Source organism: Mauremys reevesii, linkage group 1 (assembly GCF_016161935.1).
Source record: "Mauremys reevesii isolate NIE-2019 linkage group 1, ASM1616193v1, whole genome shotgun sequence".
In the NCBI taxonomy this organism is placed as follows: domain Eukaryota; kingdom Metazoa; phylum Chordata; order Testudines; family Geoemydidae; genus Mauremys; species Mauremys reevesii.
The window spans coordinates 179,452,947-179,478,586 of NC_052623.1; the positions used below are offsets into that span (position 1 = coordinate 179,452,947).

General features: G+C 38.9%; 1 protein-coding gene across 6 annotated transcripts in view; it reads right to left on the reverse strand.

Moving 5' to 3' along the window:
• Positions 1-451: 451 nt before the first annotated feature.
• USP25 (ubiquitin specific peptidase 25) overlaps positions 452-25,640 on the reverse strand; it is a 125,296-nt gene continuing 100,107 nt past the window's right edge. For 2 of the 6 annotated variants that reach the window (XM_039531075.1, XM_039531064.1), the window contains 8 exons: positions 19,020-19,133; positions 16,549-16,644; positions 12,259-12,437; positions 11,159-11,237; positions 9,122-9,201; positions 3,645-3,768; positions 2,535-2,730; positions 452-1,910 (listed from right to left, as the gene is read on the reverse strand). In XM_039531075.1, coding sequence (XP_039387009.1) covers positions 1,738-1,910; positions 2,535-2,730; positions 3,645-3,768; positions 9,122-9,201; positions 11,159-11,237; positions 12,259-12,437; positions 16,549-16,644; positions 19,020-19,133 — 1,041 coding nt within the window. In that variant the 3' untranslated portion in view covers positions 452-1,737. The remainder of the gene's footprint in view (positions 1,911-2,534; positions 2,731-3,644; positions 3,769-9,121; positions 9,202-11,158; positions 11,238-12,258; positions 12,438-16,548; positions 16,645-19,019; positions 19,134-25,640) is intronic. The other 4 variants (XM_039531095.1, XM_039531084.1, XM_039531113.1 and 1 more) reach the window with 2 other exon arrangements.

Consider the following 25,640-nt stretch of genomic DNA (forward strand, 5'->3'; position numbering starts at 1 on the left):
GCAAGACAATATGCAGAGTTTCAGACTTTTATATTTGTTCTTTCCTGGAAGAAGAATTACTACTTGGCTTCTGGGCACTATTGTAGTGTTACTATTTTGCATATTTTTGAAAATGGTTAATATTTTTGATACGACAGCAGAGAAAAATCCTTTAACAGACTTTGAACCTATGTGTCAGTTTACATACTTCAATCCAATACAAAATAATGGGGCCATCCCAAAAATGTAATAAATAAGAAGCCTAAAGGTTGTTGATGAGATTTAAGGATAAACTAAACCACTTATTTTTGTGAGGTCCAAAATGAGACCCATTGTGCTGCCAGATGGGCAATTTTTGAACTTTATCGACTCTTCCCTCTCCTTTCACTATTTTATTAGTAGTAAAAGAAAAAGACAAGGTAGAACCAACAACAGTACTATTGGGTGTCGCTCCAATAAACACGTACACACAAATATTTACATCTTTTACTGTTCTAGCACAAAATGTTCTCTATAAAGATGAGGAATCAAAATATTTTCAGGTAACAGGATTACCTAAGGATCCATTAACTCCTTTTCACAAAATAATCGAGTTTCTTCATTAAAATCTGACAGTATTTCAGTTCTACAAAACAAACTCTACAAAGTTCTTCATTTACTTCTGAGAGAAAGTAAATTATCGCAGATATATTATTTTTGAAATCCTTTACTATAACAGTATTAGCAACCAACTTCACAGCAAGAGTTAGTGGAAGGTTACATTTCTGAGCTAGAGTAGTGTGCAGTTTACATAATTAAAACAAACTTTATAAAACAAAAAATATGAGTATTTAATCTGTGATGGATTCTAGATTCTTACATATTTCACAATTACAAAGCTCCCATTTAATTTACTCTACTCAATCAAGTCTTTCAAAAGAAATCTGAGCTCCTGCTGTATCTAATATAGCTTCTAGTCCTATGGAAAATAGTTTTTGTTTTTTTTAAAAAAGGTCTCCTATGAATAGAAGAAAGGTGCAATTAATTTTTGTTTCAGAAACAAGCCTCTAACTTCACTTTAAACCCAATGTGGCTTCAAAATAAATGTGTTCAGATGCAGTATTATACAGATCAGTACGGAATATACAAAAAGTAAGGTGTGTAATAATACTGTGACAGATTTCCAATGTGCTGACATACAGTATTCCGTGACCATCTCTAAAGAAATTGGCTGTAAATCCTGAAGAACCATGCCTATGAACTTAATGACCCATCAACATATTGCATCCGTTTCTGGTCTAAAAAAAATAGCTATATAATACACTAATATACAATGTATCTGCTTGCAAACACAGGAGTAGCCATAAATAAAACTTTATTCTTCCATTTCATTTACAAGCTATCAAGTACCATGTATTTACACAGCACTGGACACTTAAAATAGTTGCAGTCACAGAATGATCCAGACTGAATAGAAAGCTGTTGATAAAGTAAAGGATCTTAAGATAAAAGCAAAGTAATACTGTAACAGACAGGTGGCAAAAAAGCAGTTTTGTAATGTTGCAACAATTCTGGTTGAAACAAAAACCGAGCCCCATGCGATTCTCAGCTTTAATTGTTTGTAGTTTGGCTAATGTCTGTACAGCCATTTTGTCTTTTGCAATTATTAAAATAAAAAAAGTTAAAAACTATAGCAGCAACAAGCAAACCCTGTGACAGGTAGGCAAGGGTTAAGAACTAAAAAAGTTTATATGATGTGCTTATGAAGGTTTGCAGAGTTTATCTTCCATCAGCTGGAGTTCGACTGAGTGACAACATGATTCGGGCAAATCGCTCACACAGTTCATGTGTGGAATAGGAAGGTAACTTTGGTGGATCATTGAAACCTTTAATCTCCGTAGAGCAATCTAGAAGTTTTGGCAGGAAGTCAGTCAGCTTTTCTTGCAAGTTAGCTGCAAATATATATATAAAAAAGTCAATATAAGCACTTACTGCCCACAGGAGCAATAAAGTGAAAAATTACTCCATTGCATCAACTTCCTCTTCTAGTTAGTTTCACTTTGTTACAAACATCTTTCCTTAGTACTCTAGGCTTCAACTAGGAATAAATGAGTCATTCAGTATGACAATGCTCAGTACTAGACTAAAGTATTCTCAAGATCATCAGGAATATACTGAAACAAAGATTAAATATGCAATGGTATGAAGGTGAAACCTTTTCCATCTTTAAACAAACTTCATACAATACTTAACTCTTTTAGGACTCAGTACAAGGACACGTCATCTGTGGATTTCAAAGCATATTTCAAAAGAACAAAAGATTGATAAGATAGAACTTGAAGATAAAATAAAAGCTATATCCGACTTCAAGATCAGAATAATTTTGTCTTCAGCACCATGTGTGTGGAGGAGCCTTCGAAATTAAGAAATACATATAGGATGACTAGATAGCAAGTGTGAAAAATAGGGACCGGGAGTGGGGGATAATAGGTGCCTATATTAGACAAAGCCCCAAATATCGGGACTGTCTCTATAAAAATCGGGACATCTGGTCACCCTAAGTACATATGACTTACGTTCCATTTCTTGTCCAAGGTATGAACACCAGCGGTTTCTCATATCTTCTACAGCAGCAATATCCTTTTCTTCCGTTTCATCCACCAGTAGTAATGGCAAACAGGGGACAATAAGCTCATTCATAATGATCAGTCCATTATTTACTTCCTGATCATCTCCAGACTCAAAGAGTGCCGCAGCATGTTCATTTAGTTTCTTCATGCAACACCACAGAAAAGGAAAACGTATAAGTACTTAGTATTTCATGTTTTGCCAAGTATCAGCTTTTTAAAAAAATATTTATTCCTCAAACGAAAAACAATTTGAAAAATCAGCAGTGACCATATCACAAGTTTTAAGTCAGGGCAATCTTGCAAATTCTTCACTAAACATGTCAGGTCTTATGCTAGTCTTCCCTCTAACAGACGTCTGAACGGGTTCCTGATTACTCGTAATTGTTGTAGCCATCCCTGCCGAAGGCTAGATCCCCACTCCCTCTGTTGCTACTTCTTTCTATGGCTGATTAAAAATCAAGTTAAGGAGGCAGGGGGGAGGGGGAGAGAGAAAAGAATCAATTTTCTATTGCTGCCTTTTCTAGCATTAGTTTCCTGTCAGCTAGTCCCACTGCGGCAATGTGACCGTTTGCTGTCCAAAGCTAGGATGTGCCACTATCCTCTGTCACACTATGTGTAGCAGTGGACAGATTCATTATAATGCCACAGTAAAACAGGCAGCTACACACTCTGTAGGAACAAAAATTATAATTTTTCCTTTTAATCCTCATATTTTACATTGCTTCCTTCTCCATTGTTGGCCCTATTCTTACAAGAGGAAGGATGCTCTTAACTTGTTACATGAATGTACAAAGGGTTTTTTAATTGCGACTTTGCATCACTATTACCTAAGGTTGTCTACTACACCTCTAACCCAATATAACACAAATTCGGATATAACACGGTAAAGCAGTGCTCGGGGGGAGTGGGAGGGTGGCTGTGCACTCCGGCGAATCAAAGCAAGTTTGATATAATGCAGTAAGATTTTGTGGCTCCCCAGGACAGCATTATATCGGGGTAGAGGTGTATTTCACACATGCAACAACAACTAAAAAATTAGGGTCATATTCCACTTACTAGCAAACATTCTCTTCTGTAATGGGATATCAGCTCTTCATCATGCCCTCTATACAGGCCTTTGGACAAGAGTTCTTTGTTACTCTGATAAGCATAGATAAGGTAAAGCAAGGCTTCCATATAACTAAAACACACACAAAAAACATATACATACACACATCAGATTTATAATGCCCTTGTACAGGTAGGTATCACTTGTTTCTGTATCTTGTCAAAGGTTAATACAATAAAAAAAGCATTCAAACACTTACACTTGATATGGTTTCCCATGGTATTGGCTAGGACATTTTCTCCTCAATGCACATCAGTACAACTTTCTGTTGCAACCATTAGCCGGATCCAAAGTTTAAATCAATGGGAGGTTTTCCACGGACTTCAAATGGCTATGAATTAGGCCTTATATACACAGGAAAACAGTTTTCTTCTACACATCCATGACACATTTGGTCTGATTCTCCACTATCCTGAAATTTGTGTAGCCATTTACACCTTTGCAAATTGGGTGGGGGATAGTGGCATTTCATTTCTCAAGAGTGAACTTCTAAGAGAAAACTTATTTTCAGGTCTGTTAATTATAGTGTCCCCAAATTACCACTAACATTTAGACTGATGGAAATGTTCACAGATGTGTGACTGGCATGGCCTGCCCAAAAGCAAGTATTTGTAGTATCAGTCTACTGGCAATTTTCACCTTAAACTAAAATAAAGTAATGACAGAGACATGTACACTACGGTCAGGGGGATGAATAATAAAAAAAACCTGACAACAAAATCTGACAGACAAAACAGACCTCACTGCTTTGACACTGGTTGTCAAAAAGGATTAGCCAGTGTTGCATCTTTCGCTTTTAGTGAATACATTAGGAAACCTTGGCATAGTCTGAGTTAGAGAAACAGAAAGAGAAAAATAAAGGCAAGTATCTTCTAAAGATGCCTTGAAATGACTGCTCATTTAAAGAAAAAAATTATTTTTGTACAAGCAAACAGCTTTAGGTGAACACCTCAATAAAAAAAGTTACAGCGCAACAGAGCACTGAGGTGTGTTTGCTGCAGCTACACTAGTGAGAATAGGAGGCTAGATCTTCTTTGGACATTTTCTGTACCTTTTAACATTACATACACATGAAAATCATATAGAATACATGCAAGGATATACCAGGGCCTTCATAGTGGAGCAACTTACAAATTTGGATGTTAGTCCCTAAATGCATGACCTTGCACTATTACATTTCATCACATTTCTATTACTCCAGTTTACAACGTCATCCAGACTTGTATGATACTCCGGTTCTTCTCCATATTGGCAATACCTCCAAGCTTTGTGTCATCTGCAAAGATAGTGGAATTCCTCAGAGATTGGTCTTGGGACCAATCTTATTTAACATTTTTACTACTGACCTTGGCACAAAAAGTGGGAACGTGCTATTAAAATTTGCAGATGTCACGAAGTTGGGAGGTATTACCAATACAGAGGAGGACTGGAATATTATACAAGAATATCTGGATGACCTTGTAAAATGGAGAAATAAAAATGGGATGACATTTAATAGTGCAAAGTGCAAGGTCATGCATTTAGGAACTAATAAGAATTTTTGCTATGAGCTGGGGACTTAGCAGTTGGAAGCAACAAAAGAGAAAGACCTGGATGTATTGGTTGATAACAGGATGACTATGAGCCACCTCATCATGATGCGGCCATGAAAGAGGTTAATACAGTCCTAGGATGCATCAAGTGAGGTATTTCCAGTAGAGGCAGGGAAGTGCTAGTACTATTATACAAGGCCCTGGTGAGACCTCATCTGGAATACTGTGTGCAATTCCGGTCTTCCAAGTTTAAGAAAGATGAATTCAAACTGGAATAGGAGCTGAGAAGGGCTATTAGGATGATGAGGAATGAAAAGCCTACTTTATGAAAGGAGACACAAAGAGCTTGGCTTGTTTAGCCTAAGCAAAAGAAGGCTGAGGGGAGATATGATTGCTCTCTATACATACATCAGAAGGATAAATACCAGGGAGGGAGAGGAGTTATTTAAGCTACGTACTAATGTGGACACAAAAAACATATGGCTATAAACTGGCTGTCAATAAGTTTAGGCTCGAAATTAGGAAGACTTCTAACCATCAAAGGAGTGAAGTTCTGGAACAGCTTTCCAAGGGGAGCAGTGGGGACAAAAAAATCTAACTGGCTTTAAGACTGAGCTTGATAAGTTTATAGAGGGGATGCTATGATGGGACTGCCTATGATGGCATGAGGCCCACTGGCGACTGCTAGCTTCAAAAATCCCCAATGTCTGGAGACAGGGCACTAGATGGGGAGGGCGCTGAGTTACTACAGAGAATTCTTTCCCAGGCATCTGCCTGGTTGGTCTTGCCAACATGCTCAGGGTCTAACTGATCGGCATCGGGAATGAATTTTCCCCCAGGTCGTATTGGCAGAGACCTTGGGGGATTTTCGCCTTCCTCTGCTACATGAGGCATAGACCACTTGCAGGCTTAAACTAGGTAAATGGTGGATTCTCTGTAACTTGAAGTCTTAACATTATGATTTGAGAATTTCAGTAACTCAGCCACAGGGTAAGGGGTCTCTTACAGGAGTAGGTGGGTGAGGTTCTGTGCCTGCAATGTGTCAGACTAGATGATCACGATGGTCCCTTCTGACTGAAAAGTCTATTTGGAATGGCAGTTTATGGAATAGAAAATAAACTTAAAGAGAAAGATTATTTGATTATTAAAAAGGAGTTGGCTGAGGGGGTTGTGTTTTTCACATTCACAAGAATAAGATGTGTCCCAGTGCTGCAGTTTCAGAAGATTAAGGAAAGCAATGGTGATTGTGGATGGCATCAATGCCCTCTTACAGCACTAAACACGGTGCCTGAAATTGGGTAGTACAGGCACTGACCCATCCATTCTCTCTCAAACTTCAGAGCTCAAAGACATACACGTACAATTCAGAGGAGAAAGGGAGGCAAACAGAGAGCATATATACACAGAAGCAAGTCCCTCAAGGAATGACAATTCCTAGTTAGTATCCACTCCTCCTTTGGGATAGCTGTAGGTGATTAATCAAGCAATACAAGCCATATCAATCAATCAAGCCCAAGTGGAAGGAGGGCAGAGAAGTTCTCTATGGAGTGACTTATGTTACTCTTCCAAGCTGGACATCCATCTAAGACAGTGGTATCCAGATAGTAATGCAATGTAAAAGTATTGAGAAAACACCATGCAACAGCTCAATAGATATAAATGATGGGAACATTGTACAGGCAAGACATTTGCAGTGTTAGTCCTACTGAAACATGCTTTAAGATTCTCAGGGAGTGGAACTCTGGCTAAGACATAAAATATCTCAACACAATTTTAATCCTGGCTCAACCAGGTTAAGCATGGATGGCTGTGTGGCTGCCACCAGTCCATGGCTGGGCAATGTCCCCTCAAGTCTGATCTTCAGGGCTCCATGTGCCAGGACTTTATCTCCAAGATGGGCTACATGACCAAAAAGTGCTTGTGGTAATGATCGATGATGACTTCAGTCCTGTCAATGCCAGTTCTCAATAATACGTCCCTATTACTGATAAAAATCGAACTTATGGCTGGTAGTTGCCACTGACACACATACAAAATGCCCCCTGCTGTCTTGTTTAAGCATCATCCATGTTTTAGATCCATAAGAGGATCGGCAGTACACAGGTTTGATTAATCTGTACTTTTGTATATACTTTCATCATCTTTTGGCTCCAGACCCTACGCAGGTCTTTCATGGCTGAGGCTGCTAAACTGACTCTCCTTAGGATGTCTGTCGGTTTGCGCCCATCGGATGACAAATTATTGCCTACAGAGCTGAAATCATCCATTTCTACCGGCAGCACAGATGTCTTGTATCACAACTTTTACCCTGACATTCTGGATTTTTGATTTTGCCCAAGAAATCTTTAGCCCAAGGGCAGCTGCCCTGTAGCAGAAGCTGTCCTGTCTTTAGGTCATATGCAAGCTGTCTGAAGAGGACATCATCATCCGCGTAATCCAGGTTGGTAAAAGAAGTTGAATGGACAATTATACTGGTATTTGTGGAGACTGGATTAAGGAGCCAATCTATTGTATGGCAGAATGGCGCTGAAGGCAAGACACGTCCCTGCTTCACCTGGAATCTAGGGTAAACTCTGTTAGACCTAGAGGTCCTGCACTGCACCTGTGCCCGAGAGTTATTATGTAGCTCTTTAATTTACCTCAAGAGGATATCGGGAACATCAGTGCCTTGTAGGGCCTTCCTCAGGGCAGCTCTATTAACAGAATTGAAGACTAAGTCTTCATATGCTCCTGTCAAAGATGAATGAATTCTTGATGGAGACCAAGTACAACATACATTGTAGATCATCCAGCAGTGACGCCTGACTGCCCTGGGTGATGGTGTTTCACAAGGTTAGGGTGGAGCTGGGTGAGTAGGAACTGTATAAAAGCTTTTCCGGTAACAGAAAGCAAGGTTATTGGCCTATCTCTCCTAACTCAGCACATGGGCATTACCCCTTACAAAGTGGGATGATGATCCCTTCCTTCTACTCTGCTGGTAACTTCCCTGTACAAACCTGGGGGAAAAAAGTGTAGCATTACACCAAAGTTATGGACTGTATGGAGCAACTGAGAAGTTTGGGGTTATGCCATCAGATCCAGCACCACACCCGCTTTGCAATTTCTTTATGGCAGAGCAGACTTCATATAAAATAGGTACTCTACACAGGTTTTGGGTGCAGGGACTGCATCTACTACTACTGTGACCAGATCTGAGCTTTGAGTCACTTCACCACTTCAGGATGGTTAAGTGCACATTAATATTCTTTTCATCTTTGCAGGACTTCTTTTTGGGTTGAGCATGTTTTACCATCAGCCTTATTTATCCAAATAAACCCTGTGCAAAGTCCAGTTTTGGATCAATGTGATAGAATAACTTTGAATGCAGGTTGTAATTTGTTGGACCTTATTCCGTCTTTCTCTAAGTTCTCAAAATAAGCTTAGGTGCTCAAGCTCCCTCTGTATAATAAGAGGGCATTGCTGGCAGGACATTCTTAGCAAGAGGTCCTTGACTTTGGAAATTGCTCTCCACTTTGGTCTTCAGAGGTTACATTTACTAACCTACTGGGCATTTTGGAAAGCCAGTTGCCTCCCCACCTGCCCCCACAAAAATGAGGATAGTGGAGATGATAATATTTATGCGTGGTTCTTCTATAGTGTGTCATTTTAATTTATGCAACAAATTGTCAAATATATACAGCTGCCCATTCTAATATATTCAAAGCAATATTGATCTTTTCTGAAAAAGAATGGTGTAATTGAAATACACTTACAAATTATTTTTTCTTTTACATTTATTATTTTTCCATTAATTTGGTTTATCGTTTACATTGCTTTTTCCCCCGCTCAGAAACTGTTTAACGTAACCAATTTAAATAACCCCAGTGTCTGAATTCTATAATGTCACCTCTTACCTCTTTTTTTGAAAAAGTTCCAATCCTACCATGAGATACATGGTTGTTTCTCTGTAATTTCTATATTCTTGATGCCATCTCTGCACATAAGAAAGTGTATCAAGAATGTTCATTCATAAAAAGGAGAACTACATTTTGCACTCTTCACACAGCATTGCATACACATAATAAGCACTCATGAATTGTTTGGGGGATAAATCAAAGAATATGGAAAATATTTTTCACATAAGAAAAAAATCAAACTGTCTAAATATCTGTCACACAGAGAAAAAGAAAATTCTTAAACTTTGTAAAGTGATAAAACAAAAATTCCACAGGATTACGTTTACATAATTCATTGCCATTTGAAAGGAACAAATACAGCAGTCTAAGAGGAATTCCAGGCAGGATTGTAAAATGTCCTTTTTATCTCCTGGGAGTGGGAAGGAGAACAATCAAAATAGGATTATCTACTTTTTGGCCTTCTGTCATGCTAAAATATTTACATGACTATTTTATCTATCTATCTATCTATCTATCTATGTGTGTGTATATGAGTGAGAGACAGAGAGAGATATGATATAAACATCAGACTCTAATTTTAATCTATGAACTGGGAAAAGTGGATGGGGCAAAAAGTAAAATGGGAAGTGATGAGAATCTTGTCTTGTCATACTAGAGGGTGAAGAAAATCATAAAACTGATCCTGAAGCAAAATGTTACAATACTGCAAACCAAAAGCAATGTGGTTTGTACTGGAGTCACTTTACCAGTATTTTATAGGCAAACAAATGTTTTACTTCAAATTTGCAGCATGTTTCTATTCCAGCTGGTCAGAATGGCTGCTCTTAATTGCCTGTAAGGTACAGAACTCCAATCCCAACATGGCTTGCCAGATATCCATTTATGGTGAAATTCACCCCAACGTAAAGAGCCTGCATGAGGTTCCATGAAACATTTACTGTCTATTTATGATAAATCCTAATTTTACCTTTGCAGATATGTCTTCCCCTCCCATTTAGCAGAAAAAAATGGTTTTATACATGTGCAAGGGGGAAAGGTGGCACCCAGGTGTGACAGAGCCAAGATCTGTAGTGCACACCTATGTAAAGTTATGCAGGAGTGGGAAGGAACTTGAACCCAGAACAGAAAGAGTGAGGCAGAGAACCTGCCACTCTGCGAATCCTCCAGTCCTTCCCCTCCACTGGGGAGGGAAAGCACACAGAAAGGCCACGGAGCCTATTTCAGGCCTTTACGCTGGGGAAGGGGTGCAGAGGATCTCTGTCTTCCATTGGTTAGGTGAGGGGAAAAAATTACTCTCTCTTTTGCCCTATTGGCAAAAAGGTGAGGTTCAAGTGATGCATGGGGACCTGTGTGGGAAAAGAACTGCATCTGAAGGATTTAGGCCCCAATTCATTTAAAGCACATGCATAACTTTAACTATGTGATTAAATGCTTTGCTAAATAGACATTACTTGATATTTAGCTGGAATGTGACCAGTTTCTCAGAAATGACTTGTCAAAGTTTCATTCTTCAGTAGTATTTGTCAGCATTTTAAAATCAGGATGTATTGATCAGTACTTCAATATTTCAGGGGTTTTGGGGGAGGGGGATTGGGAGAGATTAATCAGTAAGTAGTCTCGGTGTGAGACAGGATGTACATGAATAGGATTCTTGCCAATACATTGGGAATGACAGCATACCAGCTGGAGATAAACTGTAGCCAGGTCCTACTGACCTGAAACCACCCATACTATTTTAATAGATGGCCACTTCTTGTAGAAAAAGCCAATCAATTCACACGGTGATAAACTATGGGGCGCTGTTAATGATATCAAGTCATTAGGGAGTCGGCCAAGACCAATAAACTATCTTTTAATTATGGCCCTGCTCAAATTTGATCTTCTCAAAAATAAACTGTCTTTCAACAGCATTGAACATTGGAAATTTGGTTAACAAGAAACTGTGCACTGTAAATGAACAAAAGATCTTTTCTGAATTTTAGTATATAATTATTCTCTGTTACAATTTATTAGGAAAGAAAAAAAAATACTGGCCTCATACTCCTCCATGTTTACTTCATCAGGTTTTATCATTTCAAGTTTGGCTTGAGCCACTTTCATTATGTTGCGGCACCTTAAAAACAAAGGAAGAAGAGTTGCAAAAAAATTAATTGGTGGTCACTGGAAACTCACAGACACATGTTAACACTGCAGAGATATTAGCCTAAAAATACTGTAAGTATACATCATTAGAGCACTATAACTTTGACTAAAGTACAGACAGGAAGTGTGATTTCCTGTATACTTCTTGAGTTCCTTGCCACATATTCACAGGCAGAGGGTATAGGACTTTCTCATAATTACGTAACAAATATGTAAAACAGTCACTATATTTTAACTTTCTTCCTCTACCAAAATGCCATATCAGTTTTTTTTTTAAAAAAGTTAAAAATCAGGTGGCTTAAATCTTTCTGAACTTTTAACTAGTTTTTTTAAATGTAATCTTAGAGAATTAGGATCTGAAGCTTCAAGTGCTGGTATTGTGAGGGGGGCAGGATACAGTCTTTCAGTTTGTGTTTTTTAAATAGATGAACAAGTGGTAGGGTGGCGCACAGAAATTGCCACAGTGAATTAGACAAGTTATTAGACATTTAGCTGGGCATGCTGTTTTTTACATTGATCACTACAAGTTGTTTCAGAGAAAGGAACGAGAATATATAATGGTAAATTATGGAATAATATTTATACCCATAGTGAACATTTCTTTCTAATCACCATTGTTTGATTTATGTCATCAAACATAAGGATTTTTCTTTAATGTTATTCTATCTAAATTAACCATGGATGTTCCCATTATCCATATAAATATTTAATTCTATCCTGAATGCTACTACGTTCTTGAGTGCACTGCTATATTGCAGGAAGCAGTTTCACAATTTAATTATGTATTTCTTAAAAGTAGTATTTCATGCTGAAAATTGCAACATTGTGTAAAGGGAAACCTTTACTGAAATAGTGGCTAGGCAAATATATTGTTCATAGTGGGTACCTAATAGCCACATTATACCTACAATATATAAAGGAGAGTTAACTATTGTATCCTCTGAATAAAAAATTGACTAGTATAAGATTAGCATGTCTCATTTTCCCATTACCGTTCATCAAAGCTCAGATTGTGATCTCCAAACTGTTCCAGTAATGTTCTCTCAATTATTTTCTTTGGTGCCTCGTTTTGCATAAAGTAAACAACTGCATGATGCAAACGGTAATCACATTCGGGTGGTGGATCATCCTGAGCCAATTTTAGTAGCCGTGCATACTCCAATTTAATTGCCTACATAATTTAACAAAAAAAATCAGTTATTTTTTCTAGTTAACCCTTGACAAGTGAATTATTATTTTTATTTCTGTGAAGTTAACATCCTCATATTACTGGCCATGCTACAAGATGCTTAGTAAGCCCCCAGCCCTGTCCTACTTAAACATATTCCCAAAGTACCCTTGTAATGGGAGTCATTTAACATTTTAAAAACAAAACTGAGGTGGTTGTTCTCTCTCTGATCAGCTATCACTGGCAATAAGGTAGTACTTATGTGCCCATATGGGCAGAACTTCAACATCATTTTCTCACCTGTGTTAAAACTTCCTTTAGCTTTTTACTATCCAACCACTTCTCTAGCCATCCCATCTTTTCACCCAAGGTAAAGATACCTACTATATGTCTCTACAGCCAGAAGCTGTACAAGACAATTGCAGCCATTTTAGCCAGTGAATTATTCTGAAAGCTTTCATGTTGAAAAATAGTTTTTGGCCAGGGTTAAAATGCAAAATTTTCAGAGAAAGTTTAATGAACATGTAAAAATATATTTAAGCATGATGGAAATGGTTTATACTAAGAACCTAATTATCTGATTTCTACTCAAAACAAATACTTAAAACAAGTTTCTATCCTGCCTTAAAAGGCCTTAACAGCATAAACATTTAGTATTTTACACTGTTTTTCCTTTATGCTAGTGTCACAAGAAATACTTTTCCATCTTTGCAGGCATTTTTTTTTTTTAAACAGAAATTCTAGTTTTCATGAAAACTTTTCAATTGTGCTCATAAACTACTTAATTACTGACTCTGACCACTGTGTGGAACAAAAGACAAATCACTGAGAGAAATGGCGACAGATATTATATTTCAAGATTTTTTTTTTCTAAAGGTACAAAAATGGTCAAGCACTATGGTAAACAAATGTCAACTTGAACTAGAGTGGATGTATACAATGCCTGTAAGCAGGATAATGTATATTAGTGCTGTAACACTAACAAATCTTGAACACAACAGGCAGTTTCAAAGCACTCAGTAATAAACATCCAGTTTAATATATCAAAATCCTTTCTTCCCAAACACGTGGCAAGGCTACTCATCTCAGCAAGACTTATCACCATTTCTTTCACATATTTAAAATCTCTTCTTCTATACATGTTTCTACCAGTTTCCAAAATTGTAACTAACACTTAAACATAAAAGTCTTTTTTCACAGAATAAACTGGATATTGCAGGTGGTTCCTCTTTCTACTTAGGAATTCAAGGGTTTCCTTCTCGTTCCTTCCAAGACACTCAATGCACAGGTGAAATGTTATACCTTCAGAGGCATGTGAAGACAGGAGGAATCCCTCATCTCGTTTTTGAGGGTGAGACTTTAACTAGCCTAGTGGAAGGTAGAGATGTGTGTCTGTGTGTTCATTTTTATTCTTTTCTTTGGACATACCAAAATACTATTGACAAGCTTTGCATGATCTCAATTGAAAGGATTGATTATCAGGACTAAAATAAAGGTCTAATTAAGTCAGGTAACTATACCAGCAAAAAAGGAGCATTTGCTGGTGCAGCTATATCAGTATAGCTACACCAGTAAACCCTTTCTAGCATGGACAAGGCCTGAGAAAAGCACTTGACACATACCACTTTACGGACAGTCTACCAACAGAAGAAATTTTTTCCATACACATTTTTGACCTAATACAGTAACAGGCATCTTATCCGTATTCTAAGATTCTTATATGCTGAGCAAAATCATAGTTTTTTTCTTTATACAGAAAATGGGATTACAGTACAACCAATATATCAGAGAAAGATTCTTTCTAGTTCTCAAAGGAAGTTATATACAAAAATCCTGAAGAATATGTTTTGCTTGATTTTGAAAACAGACAACTACCCTATAAAAACTTCAGGTTTCAGTGAAGAAAGATTGACTCATTTCAAATATGTTTCAACAAGAACAACAGTAAAGCAAACATATCCTAAAACAAACTAAAGAAAAAAACATGAAAAACAGAAAATTATCTTTGTAAGTACTATTATACCTAAAATACCATGCAAAACAAAAAATGGCATATAATTTTATTAAGGCACAGAGCAGCTATGTGACTATGGAAAACCACACTGAAGTAACATGAAGTTACACTTAATATTCTTCAAGTTAGGAAACTGAATACAGAGTCAGTCACTTCATATTGCGCATTTAAGCCAAAGTATTAACTGAAAATATTGTATGTATGGTTTTTATATACACCACCACCAACCCCAGATAGGTAAGTACAGTAGAGCTGAGTGTGAAATGGTTCTCTCATCCCATGGGAATTTTTGAGATTTAAAATATTTTCCCCATCTCAAATCAGAAAATAGTAATCTCTAAAGTTTGTGTGAACTGAACAAAATTCAAATCCGAACAAAATTTTTGGTTTCCATTATGACCTTTTTTATGTATATATTTTTTTACTATACATTAAACTGAACTTCAAAACTAAAAGTCACTTCTGACCAAAAAGTGGCACTTTGCATTTGAATTTTTCAAAAAACAGGAAATGCATTGCAATGGACCTTTTCCCATAAAAAAGTTGTTTTGATAAATCTGCATTTTCCAATGAAAAATGTTTAGTTGAAAAATTCCTGACCAGCTCTATCAGTAAGGAAAAAGCAAACTCCCACCACATTTTCTAACCAAATTAACTCACTATATATGGTAAGAGTATAGAAGACCATAACTGTCTCACCAGAAATTATGCATATTTAAAACAAAATGTTAACGAATATACACTCCCCAGGGTAAAAAAAATTCAACTTCCATTTTTTTCCTTTTAAAATACCATAAACACACATTCCCACTGGGGGAAAAAAAAATGTCTGCACTATGTTATGGTGGCTCTTCCACTGGCACACAGATGATTCAAAAGCTTATGTACCAACAATTCAGAACATTTACATATTAAGGAAAACTGATAACATCTGGATATGTTTACTAAATTAAAGAATGGGCACCTAAAACAGTATCTCCCCATAATAAAGTACACTATACAAAAGGGATAATATTGACACTGTAACAATTAACCAAACCAAACCATTCAACTTGTTATTTTAATGGAGGACAAGAGTCAGAACAACATTTCTTTGAAAAGCTTTGGTGAACACAGCGATGTTCTTGTGTGAAAATGCTGGAATCCTCAGACACATGCTAATGGAAGTTTGCATTTACGCTTGGTCTACACTAGGAATTTATGTTGGTATAACTACATTGCTCTGGGGTGTGGTTTAGTCACCCCCTTAAGTGATGTAGTTATACTGACCTAATCCACAGAGTAGACAGTGCTATGTTGACAGGAGGGCTTCTCCCATAGACATAGGCCTGGTCCACACTAAAAAGGGGGTTCGAATTAGGGTATGCAAATTCAGCTATGGGAATAGCGTAGCTGAATTCGAAGTACCCTAATTCGAACTACTCACCCGTCCAGACGCGGCAGGGTCGAACTCCGCGGCTCCCCGGTCGACTCCACCACTGCCGTATGCAGTGGTAGAGTACCGGAGTCGACCGCGGCGCTTCCGGAGTTCGAACTATCGCGTCTAGATCAGATGCGATGGTTCGAACTGCGTGAAGTTGAACTCACCACATCGACTCGCGCGGTGAGTATGGACCTGCCCATAGGTAATGCCTCTCGGAGAGGTGGAGTACCTATACCAACATTGCCTCTGCACCGTAGGCAATGTCTCCACTGAAACACTACAGTGGCACTGCTGCAGTGTTGTAAATGGAGACAAGCGCTTAGTTATGAAAAAGATAAACAAATGCAGTCATTGTTCAAGCTCACACATCTAGCCTTAATATTATCTTTCTTAGAAAATGTGGGAAGCTGTGACTAGTGGTATCAGAAAACTTTATTGCTAACACACCCCTATAAACACACACACACACACACACACACACACACACACACACACACACACACACACCACAATAAGATTTCTATATGCGTCTTTCAGGACAAGTATTACTGAGGACTGAAGCCAAGAAAAAGAAAACAGACAAATGCAAGAACAATCATAATATGCATTAATAGGAAAAAATATTCCAATAATAAAAAAAATCAGAGGAGAAGTAAAGATTGAAATGTTAGTTGTACCTTAAAGAACCCTGCTTCTGGCCCACACCTGTCATAAACATTCCTGGCTTTACCTATAGCCATGATAATACCTTGCATGTTCGGGGTCAGCATGACCTGCCACAGGGGATTTAAGGTAAAAGTTTCGAATGATTAATATTTTAATGATTTAAGTCAATATGCCTTTAGACTCATGCAACATAAAGAACAACCTATTGCATGCATACATTGGAATGACAAATGCTTCAGTGTTAGAGTTTGTGTTCTGCAAATGAATCATAACATTTTTCTCTACTTCACCAAAGCAACAGCCATATATGATCTAACAGATGTTTACATTAGAATAAAGTAAGTACTAATAATTATTCCAAATGCAATGAAAGCAATTTAAGAATTATATGGGCAAAATGTCCAAGGAAAGAAGAGACTGTTCAATACTGTTATTTCACAAATACTGCAAAACGAATTAGTACTAACCTAAGAGTCTGTCTTACTAGCAAGGGATAAAACCAAAGTTTCTATTATTTCAAATTAGAAAAATCCATTCAAAATTGAGAATTTTTTATGTTCAATACTACAAATATTTATATCATTTTGCCTTTTTCCAGATACTTCATAATTTAATAATTGCATTATTACATAAAATATATATTCAAAATCAGGGTCAGGGTCCCATTGTGCTAGGTGCTGTACAAACACACAAGACGACATGGCCCCTGCCCTGAAGAGTTTACAACAATCTGAATTAAGAAGCAATAAATTTAAAACAGGAGGGAAGTGGGAAGGGAAGACAAAGGTAAAACCAGCAAGATTATGCAGATACACAGGTTAGTTATATGCTCAGATTGACACTTCCAAGTTACTTGAAAGGTCTTTTTCCTACTTATATACAAATAAACAAACAGCCAGCTCTGTCTCCAAATACCACTCAGTCTAGGCATCATTGGCTGGCTAATTTCTTGCCGGCATCACAACAGAAGTGAGTCTTTATGGAGAGAGGGCAGAAAGCTTTGGGAATAGTTCAGGGAGGACCTCCCCTATGTAAGGGTAGCATGTAAAAAAGCACAAATACATTTATGGAAGAAGCAGACAAATGGACACAAGAGCAGCACCACTGAGAAGAAGGGGTAAGGCAAAGGCAGATAAGTAGGGAGGGGCTGAGTTGTCAATGTCCTTAAAGGTGAACATTAACAACAATTCCCTTGGAGCTAGTCAGGATAGCGTAAGAACTTTCTTTAGAGCTGCAGTATGTAGGATATAAGGTCAAAGGACACAGATATGTAACTGCTGCATTCAGATCACAGTGGGTCTGACTTCTTAAAATACAACAGTACCAATTTAAGTTCTCCATCCCATTCTGCCAATTAACGTTTCTCACAATTGAGTAGAAGAATATGATTTGACCTACTCACTGCTGCATATAGAAGTAACCCAGCAATACATGGCTCCATGAGTTACTCAGAACATAGGCCCGGATTCCTTGAGTAAGCAGGCACTGTGCACCAGCTATGTCCCCTCTCTGAGCAAACAGACAGGAAGTAGTGGGGTATGGAGTGGACCCTTGGCTCTGCATTCCCACACATGAGCCAGAAAAACTAAGCTACATTGGGAGTATTGTAATTTGCTGCTGATCTAGGCCTGCAAAAAACTATCATCCTTCTGGAGCAAAGGGAAAAGCAGGAAGGAAACTTTCTCAGAGGGGTGGCTCTGAGGTTCTATGCCTTTCTGGTCTACTCCTCCAGAGCTGAAACTTAAGTTGCACCACAAGGAACAACTTAACCTTAACCTTTAATTTGCTTTTCTAATAGTCATGTCATAGGAATGCAATTATGAAACAATTGAGAATTTTTAAACATTTCTAATATTTCCCTTTTTCATTACACTTTTCTTCTTTAACTGTTACCATTGTAAGTTGGAGCCCTAGCATAAAAGGAAATACAACTGAAAAGTCAAGAGCCAGGAAACACAATTGGTTGCTAATCTGTCCTTAACTCCTGGCTGTGTCTGAATATTTTAGCTTGTATCTGTAGGACAATTTGCACCTCTGAATCTAAAATGTCTAAGCTTGGCAGATAAGAGATGTAGTTTGAACCTTAACTTCATTCAACTGACAAAAACAAGGAAATTCAGAATGTCATTCTTCATTCTTACAGTTTTTAAAAAAATGTAATATAGTTGTTCAAATATCTTTTCATAGACTACACTTGGCCTAAGATAATACTCAATTTCCAACAGCTCAAAGGTACAGATATGTGCCTTCCTATAATCATTTCATATCACACAAAAAATGTACCCAATTTGGGTAACTGCTGCTATCTTTTCTGAAAATTTTTGTTGTGAATTTCAAGGGATCATTATCACAAATTGCTAAGCTTTTAGTTATGCAGAGATCTGTTAAGCGCCACAATGTGCAACATGCCAAAAAATTCATACCAGGCAGCAAAAGAAAACACTAGTGTAGCAACTGTGCGCAAGACTGCAATCAAAGGTACCTCATCATCATAACCCCCCTCCTCTGACTCAATCACAAAAGTCCCTACATCAGGAATCGCCACCTCTACAACACGCGGGTTAGGAGCTGGTTGAGCTGGGGCGTTATCAGAGCTCTGCGGGAGAAAATCATCATCAGTATGAAAAAGTCAGAAAAAAGAAGAGAAAAGAAAAAAGTAACAAAATGACAGACTGATAAGTAAAACAATCTGTGTTGCTGGGATTTGCTAGACTTTATAGTACTAGACAACCTGCATTCTCTCTCACTATTTGGATTTTTGAAAGAAATTCAAAGGTATGAAAAATCTTAACTAGTGAATTCTACCACTCAATGTTTCCACAAGTCTTGGCCTTCAATTTGTCTTAACACCTTTCTAGAAAAATGATTTTCCTTTTTCCTCTAACATTATTTGCCTTTGTAATACTCATACCTTCTCTGTTACTGTAACACTAAAGTGATGTAATGTGTTCTTGGTGTAATTTTTTTTTGTTTTTGACACTAAGGGGCAGATCCTCAGTTGGTATAAACTGTCCTAGCCCCACTGAAATCCAACTGCCATGGCTCCATTGACTTCAACAGAGCTACCACAATTTATGCCAATTGATAATCTACTTGGATTAGAGTCATGTGGCAATCATGTGCCATAGAAACAAAATCCTCTAACATCTATATTCTGTTGAAAGCACTAATAATAATAATTTATATTCTATTAGCATGCAGAAGTCCCAATAAGGAGCAGGCTCCATTGCCCCAGACACTGTATGAACACACAAGATGGAGTTCTTGTCCTGAAGAGCTTACCACTGGAAACGCAGGAACAGATAAAGGGCAGGGGACATAAATAGAATAAGTAAATGTTGTGGTGGTGACTGGCACATGGCTTGTCACAAGTTTTGCTGGGTTTGGGTTTTGTTTTTTTTAAGCTGGGGGTAGAGCTTGGGTGAGAAGGTTAATATGAGTAAGGGAGCAAAATAACAGAGGAAGGGGAAGATGGCTGTGACGAGAAGGGAAAAAGAAAAAAGGAAAGGAAGACAGTATGAGCCTATCTGACCTGTACATGCTTATGTAATAAAGATTATTGAAACCAGATTAAAAAAGTGTGTTTGGACCAATTAAAACCTGTTTTTAGGACTTAATTGTTTAGAAGCTACAATGAACAGTGCTACTAAACAAGGTATTTATACTGAAAAGTTGCTTAATTTGTGGCAGAAAATTTCAGAAAAATGTTATCAAATCCTTAATATTCTCCAAATACTTTTATAAAGGGGGCACAACTTTGCCTCTTTATGAACACAGAGGTTTCTCACCTTGTGCAGTAACCAGAGTTCTTAGCGATGTGTGTCCCTGCATGTGCGCCACTTCAGGTGCATGTGCACCCCCGCACCTTTAATCAGAGATTTTTGGTAGCAGTTCTTGTTCGGCTCATGCATGTACCCTATATATCCTTGTATACAGAGCTGAACAGGCAAACCATCCTCAGTTTCTTTTCTGCTGCAAAGTCCTGCAGAAAAAAAACTCAGAAGGAGAAGAGGAGGGCAGGTAGTGGAGTACCCGTAGGGGGACACATCTTGAAGAAGTCCAGTTACTGCACAAGGTGAGTAACCTCTCCCCCTTCATACAGTAGTGTTCCTATGGGTGCTCCACTTCAGGTGACTCCCTAGCAGTATTCTGACAAGGAGAGGAAAGCTTTGTAACAGAGTATAATACTGAAGACAAAATTGCATTGACAACTACACTATCTGATCTAGAGGCATGAACCAAAGTACAGTGGTTGTAGAAAGTACGTACTGAAGTCCAGGTTGCATCTCTGCATACTTCAGCAACTGGAACATTCTTCAGTAATACCATGAAAGTAAATTGTAACCTTGTAGATTGAGCTAATGTTCTGGAAGGAGGTTGATGCTGGCAAAGTTGTAACATAAAATAATACCCAGATCTCCATCTTGAAAATTTCTGGAGAGAGATTGTAGATCCTTTGGATCGGTCTGCAATTGAAACAAGCAGTCTGGTAGATAAATGGTCTGGTTAATCTGAAAATTGGAAGATCCCTTAGATGAATATTTTGGATGTGGTTGTAACAAGACCTTTTCCTTGAAGAACATAGGAAATGGAGGAGGGTCTGCCATGAAAGCCCATAGTTCTCTGACCCTCCAGGCAGAGGTGATAGGCACCAAAAAACCCTCTTTTCAGCTATAGGTGAACCAATGAACACATAGCTAATGGCTCACAAGGGTAATTCATAAGGTAATTATCAGTCAGATTTAAGTCCCATATTGTTAAGTAAATTCTCTAATTTGAGGAAAAAGATTAACCACATCTCTGAGTAATCTTGACATCGTGGGATGAGCAAAACCCAAAAAACCTTCTACTAGGGAATGAAAGGCTGTTACAGCTACTCAGTGAAACTTGATGAAACTCATAGGAAGATCTGATCTTTTTAATTCCAAGAGGTAGCCCAGGACAATGAAACAAGAAGAGAGTGGGCAGGAGAAATCTGTCAGTGGGTCTGCCAGAGCTATCTCCTTCATTTTTGAAGTTAAGCATGTTACATGGATTCCTTTCTACTGTTTAACAACACCTGTTGCACTTTTGTTGAACAGGTAGTCTCGAATCCAGAGAACCATTGAGAAATCATGCCCGGAGCCAGAGAAATTCAAGACTGGGGTGAAGTATCTGACCAGTATCCTAAGACAAACAAACAAGAGCTGATCAGAAGTTGCAGTGGAGGACGAGAAGCAAGTCTAATGACTTAAGGATATCAAACTTTTCATGGCCAAGTCAGTGCAAACAACATGACTTTGGCTTGCTTGACCTTGAATTTTCAAGAGCAATGGTATTGGCCAATATCCATAAAGGAGGCCCTTCATCCATGAGATGAGGAAGGAATCTCCTAGTGATTGAGGTTCAGGTCCCCCTCTCAAACAAAACTTCTTGTGCCTTGCATTGGCTGCAGTGCAATAAAGTCCACTTCTGGAAACCCCCAGGTTAAATATATCCTGCTGAGGACTCGTGAATCCAACTCCCACTTGTAACTCCGAGAGAAGTGTCTGCTGAGGTAGTCATCTCATCATCTTCCCTTCCAGGTATTAAGAACACCATGGCTGACTATCTGCTTAGCCATGCACCAATTCCAGAGTTGTTCCCCTTCACTCTATGCCAAAGTGATACATGTCCGCCCGACAACTGGTGTAGAATATGCAGGTCGCATTGTCTTATGATCATGACGGCTTTGGTTCTGATCAGTGCAAGGAAGAGGGAGCATACCCTTCTGCCTGGTCTCAGTTCCAGAATGCTGACATGCAGAAAACCCACTTGGGGAGACCACTTGTCCTGGATGTGTGATTTGAGATCAGCTCTCTACTCCTAGAGAGATGCATCTGAAGTGACGACAATGGTCAGAGGAGCTTAAAAACAAAAAACTCCCATCCTCTTGGAAGGATTCTTCCACATATTGAGTGATTCCAGAACCCAATGAGAACAGAGACCTGTCTGTCTAGACTAAGCTCGTTTGGTGCCTCAATGGTCCTCAGCCATCCCTGTAAACACTGGAGATGTCATCTGGCATGTTGGGTTAATGAAGACACAAGTTGCCATATGACCCTACAGCTGAAGACAATTTCTTGCCAAGGTCTGAGGACTTATCTGCATCCTTCAGATAAGATTTTCAGTTTTGTGAATGTGTCCACAAGTAAACAAGCTTTGGCTGTGATGGCATCTAGAGAAAGTCCTATAAAATCTATCCTATTGAACAGTCAACTAGGGATAATCTGTTTGATGTAGCTGTTTAGAAGACTGAGATCTGATATTGGTCTCCATCCTCTGTTCTTTTTTGGGGACCAGAAAGTACTTGGAATAGGAGCCCTTTCCCCTGTGCTGGACTGGACCTCATTCTATGACCCCTAAGAGTAAAAGGGAGATGACATCCTGTCTCAGCAACTGATTGTGAGTTGGGTCCCTGAACAGAGAAGGGAAAAGTGGGTGGAAGGGAGGCTTGGAGGTAAAATGGATGGAATAACCATCTGTTATGACTTCCAAAACCCATTTGTCAAATGTTATTGTCGCTCATGCAGGGTGGAATCGGGAAAGGCAGTACCCGAGTGGGGGGGGGACAGGACAGTGCAGCAGCAAGTCCCTGTGGAGGAGGTGGTTCAGACTCCTGATCAAGCCATCAAAACTGGAGCTTAGCCACAGCAGATGGCTGAGATGAAGCAGCTCGTCAGTAGCTGTTTTCTTTTTGGAATATCTTGGTCTCTGGGCCCAAGGTTAAGGTGGTCTACAGAAAGTAGAAAAGTAAACTGTGCGAGATCTTTGGGCCATCTAACACCTGCTAAATTTCTTTTCATTTATAGGTGTATAGATCCCAAGGGACCTAAGAGTGGCCCTCAAACCTTCAAAGTATGAAGGGACTGTCTGTAGAGTCTGAACATAACTTATAACCCTCTATAGTAGACTGTACCTCCCTATGGAAGCTGCACAGCTAGAGCCAAGGTGCTTGTTACATCATGGTGGAGATGGGACAAGCTACGCTATCGGCTGCATCCAAGACATCTTTGCCAAGAGCTGAACTTCATTTATGATAGTCTTAAATTGTTCATGGTGGTCCTGTGGCAAACATTTAATAAAGATACTAAATTTGCTGTAATTCAGATAGTGATATTTTGACATGAACTCCTGATGATTTGCTCTCCTGGACTGTAGTGTCTCAGAGGAGTAATTTTTGCAACCAAAAAGATCAAGACACTTTTGGTCCTTGTTAATACAAAACCAGTGTTATCCCATTTGACTCCCACCCTCTAACTGCATCCGCAACCAAGGAATTTGGTGTCACATTGAAAATAAAAATTCTGAATCCATGACCAGAACATATGGTATTTTTTGTTAGTACGTTTGCATGTAGGGGGTGCTGTGGCAGGGGTTTGCTGGACTGTCTTGGCTGGCTCTAGAAGAGCCTCATTAATTGGAAGTGCCACACATGTTGAAGCTGAGGAATGTAAAATATCCAGGGGTTTATCGTGGAAGTCCAAATCCCTCGTGAGGAAGTGTAAAAGAGCAATTTGTTTCATCAGCTCCTGGAACTCTGGAAAGTCATCTGCCATGGAAAGTGTTGGAGGCATTATAGCCTCATCAGGAAATATTTGTGCAAGGTGCTACATCCTTGTCAGCTCTTGCCTCCTACCCGTCCAGCTGTAGGAAAGTGGGGATCATCTATCTTCCCTTCTCACCATGTGGGGAGGAGAGTAAACTATCCTTGAATAAACGTGAAACACTTAAACAGAAAGCTGTGAATTAAGTCAGATTTCTCTTCCACACATTCTAGTGGAGATAATTGTTCCCCCTGGATAGCGTAAGTCAGAGAAGTAGAGTGTCTCAATGAGAAATGACTAGAGAGTAACCCAGAAGACCTCAGTACTGAGAGATGTGTGGTACCAGCAAGCAGTGAACTCTCTGGTTCATTGGAGAGGAAGGGGTCTCTTGAGTATCTGAACTCCTGGGATAGTGGAGGAACTCTGGAGGTTGATATCAGTACCGAGATAGATACCTGACTCATCTGCATTGAGGAATGAGCACGCCCAAGCATAGACTCAGATGTAACAGTCTGGAGCACTGAATTAAATACTGAGGATACCGAAGAATCTGATGGCACTCATCTGCTTGCATGGACATGATCACCAGAAACAGAGGAGGTCTTCAGTATTGAGTCCTTCTTGGCAGAGGGATGACTTTTAGGAGCAGTCTTAGACAACTTCATGATACCAGAAGCACATGGAACCTCAACAGCACTCTTCTTGGTGCCTGAGGTATCTGGTGAAAGAGACGTCTTTGAGGAAGATTTAATACGCCTGCTCCTTGTCAATACCATCATCTTAGAGTGCAAAGCTTTCAGTACTGCAGACACGGAGGCAGGGTCCTCAGCCCTGGATCTTTTGGTGACTGGGATCTCAAGGTGGCCAAGTTAACATAAGTCTTCTCCCTTGCCTGGGGATCCTGCATACCTCAGAAAATACAAGTCCGAAATGACCCTGCAAGTTGGGAAAACACAAGCAAAAGGGAAAGACAAAAACCCTAAAACAAAACTATGTACAACAACTAAGTACATAACAATACTAAGGCAGTTAATAGAAGCAGGCATATGCAGCACTCCATCTTAAACCAAAAGTGGTTGAGCAGGAACTGAGGGCAGTTCGCCTGTGCAGCCCTATATATCTTTGGTACGGGACACGAGTATGCATAGAGAGCATAAAGGCCAAATGGGCACTGCTACCAAAAGTCTCTGATCAAAGGTGCAGGAGTGCTTGAAATGGAGCACCCATAGAGACACTACTTGAAGAAAAAAACTTTCCATTACAGACTTAACAACATGAAGACGTCTAGTTTCTCAAACATACACATACAATTTCTGCCTCTCCTACAATTAATTCCTCCCCCCAACCACAATCTTGTAAATGACTGGGACTGTTTATTCTGCATGATAGGCCTGAACTGTCGTATTTTGTTCCCTGTAACCAAGCTAGTATGCATCTATCCTGGTGTATCTGGAGGAAAGCCAGCAGACCCAAGGTAGAGAAGAGTGGTAGGCAGGTATCATTGAGGACTTTCATATCCTCATTTTGGGGTAACACAA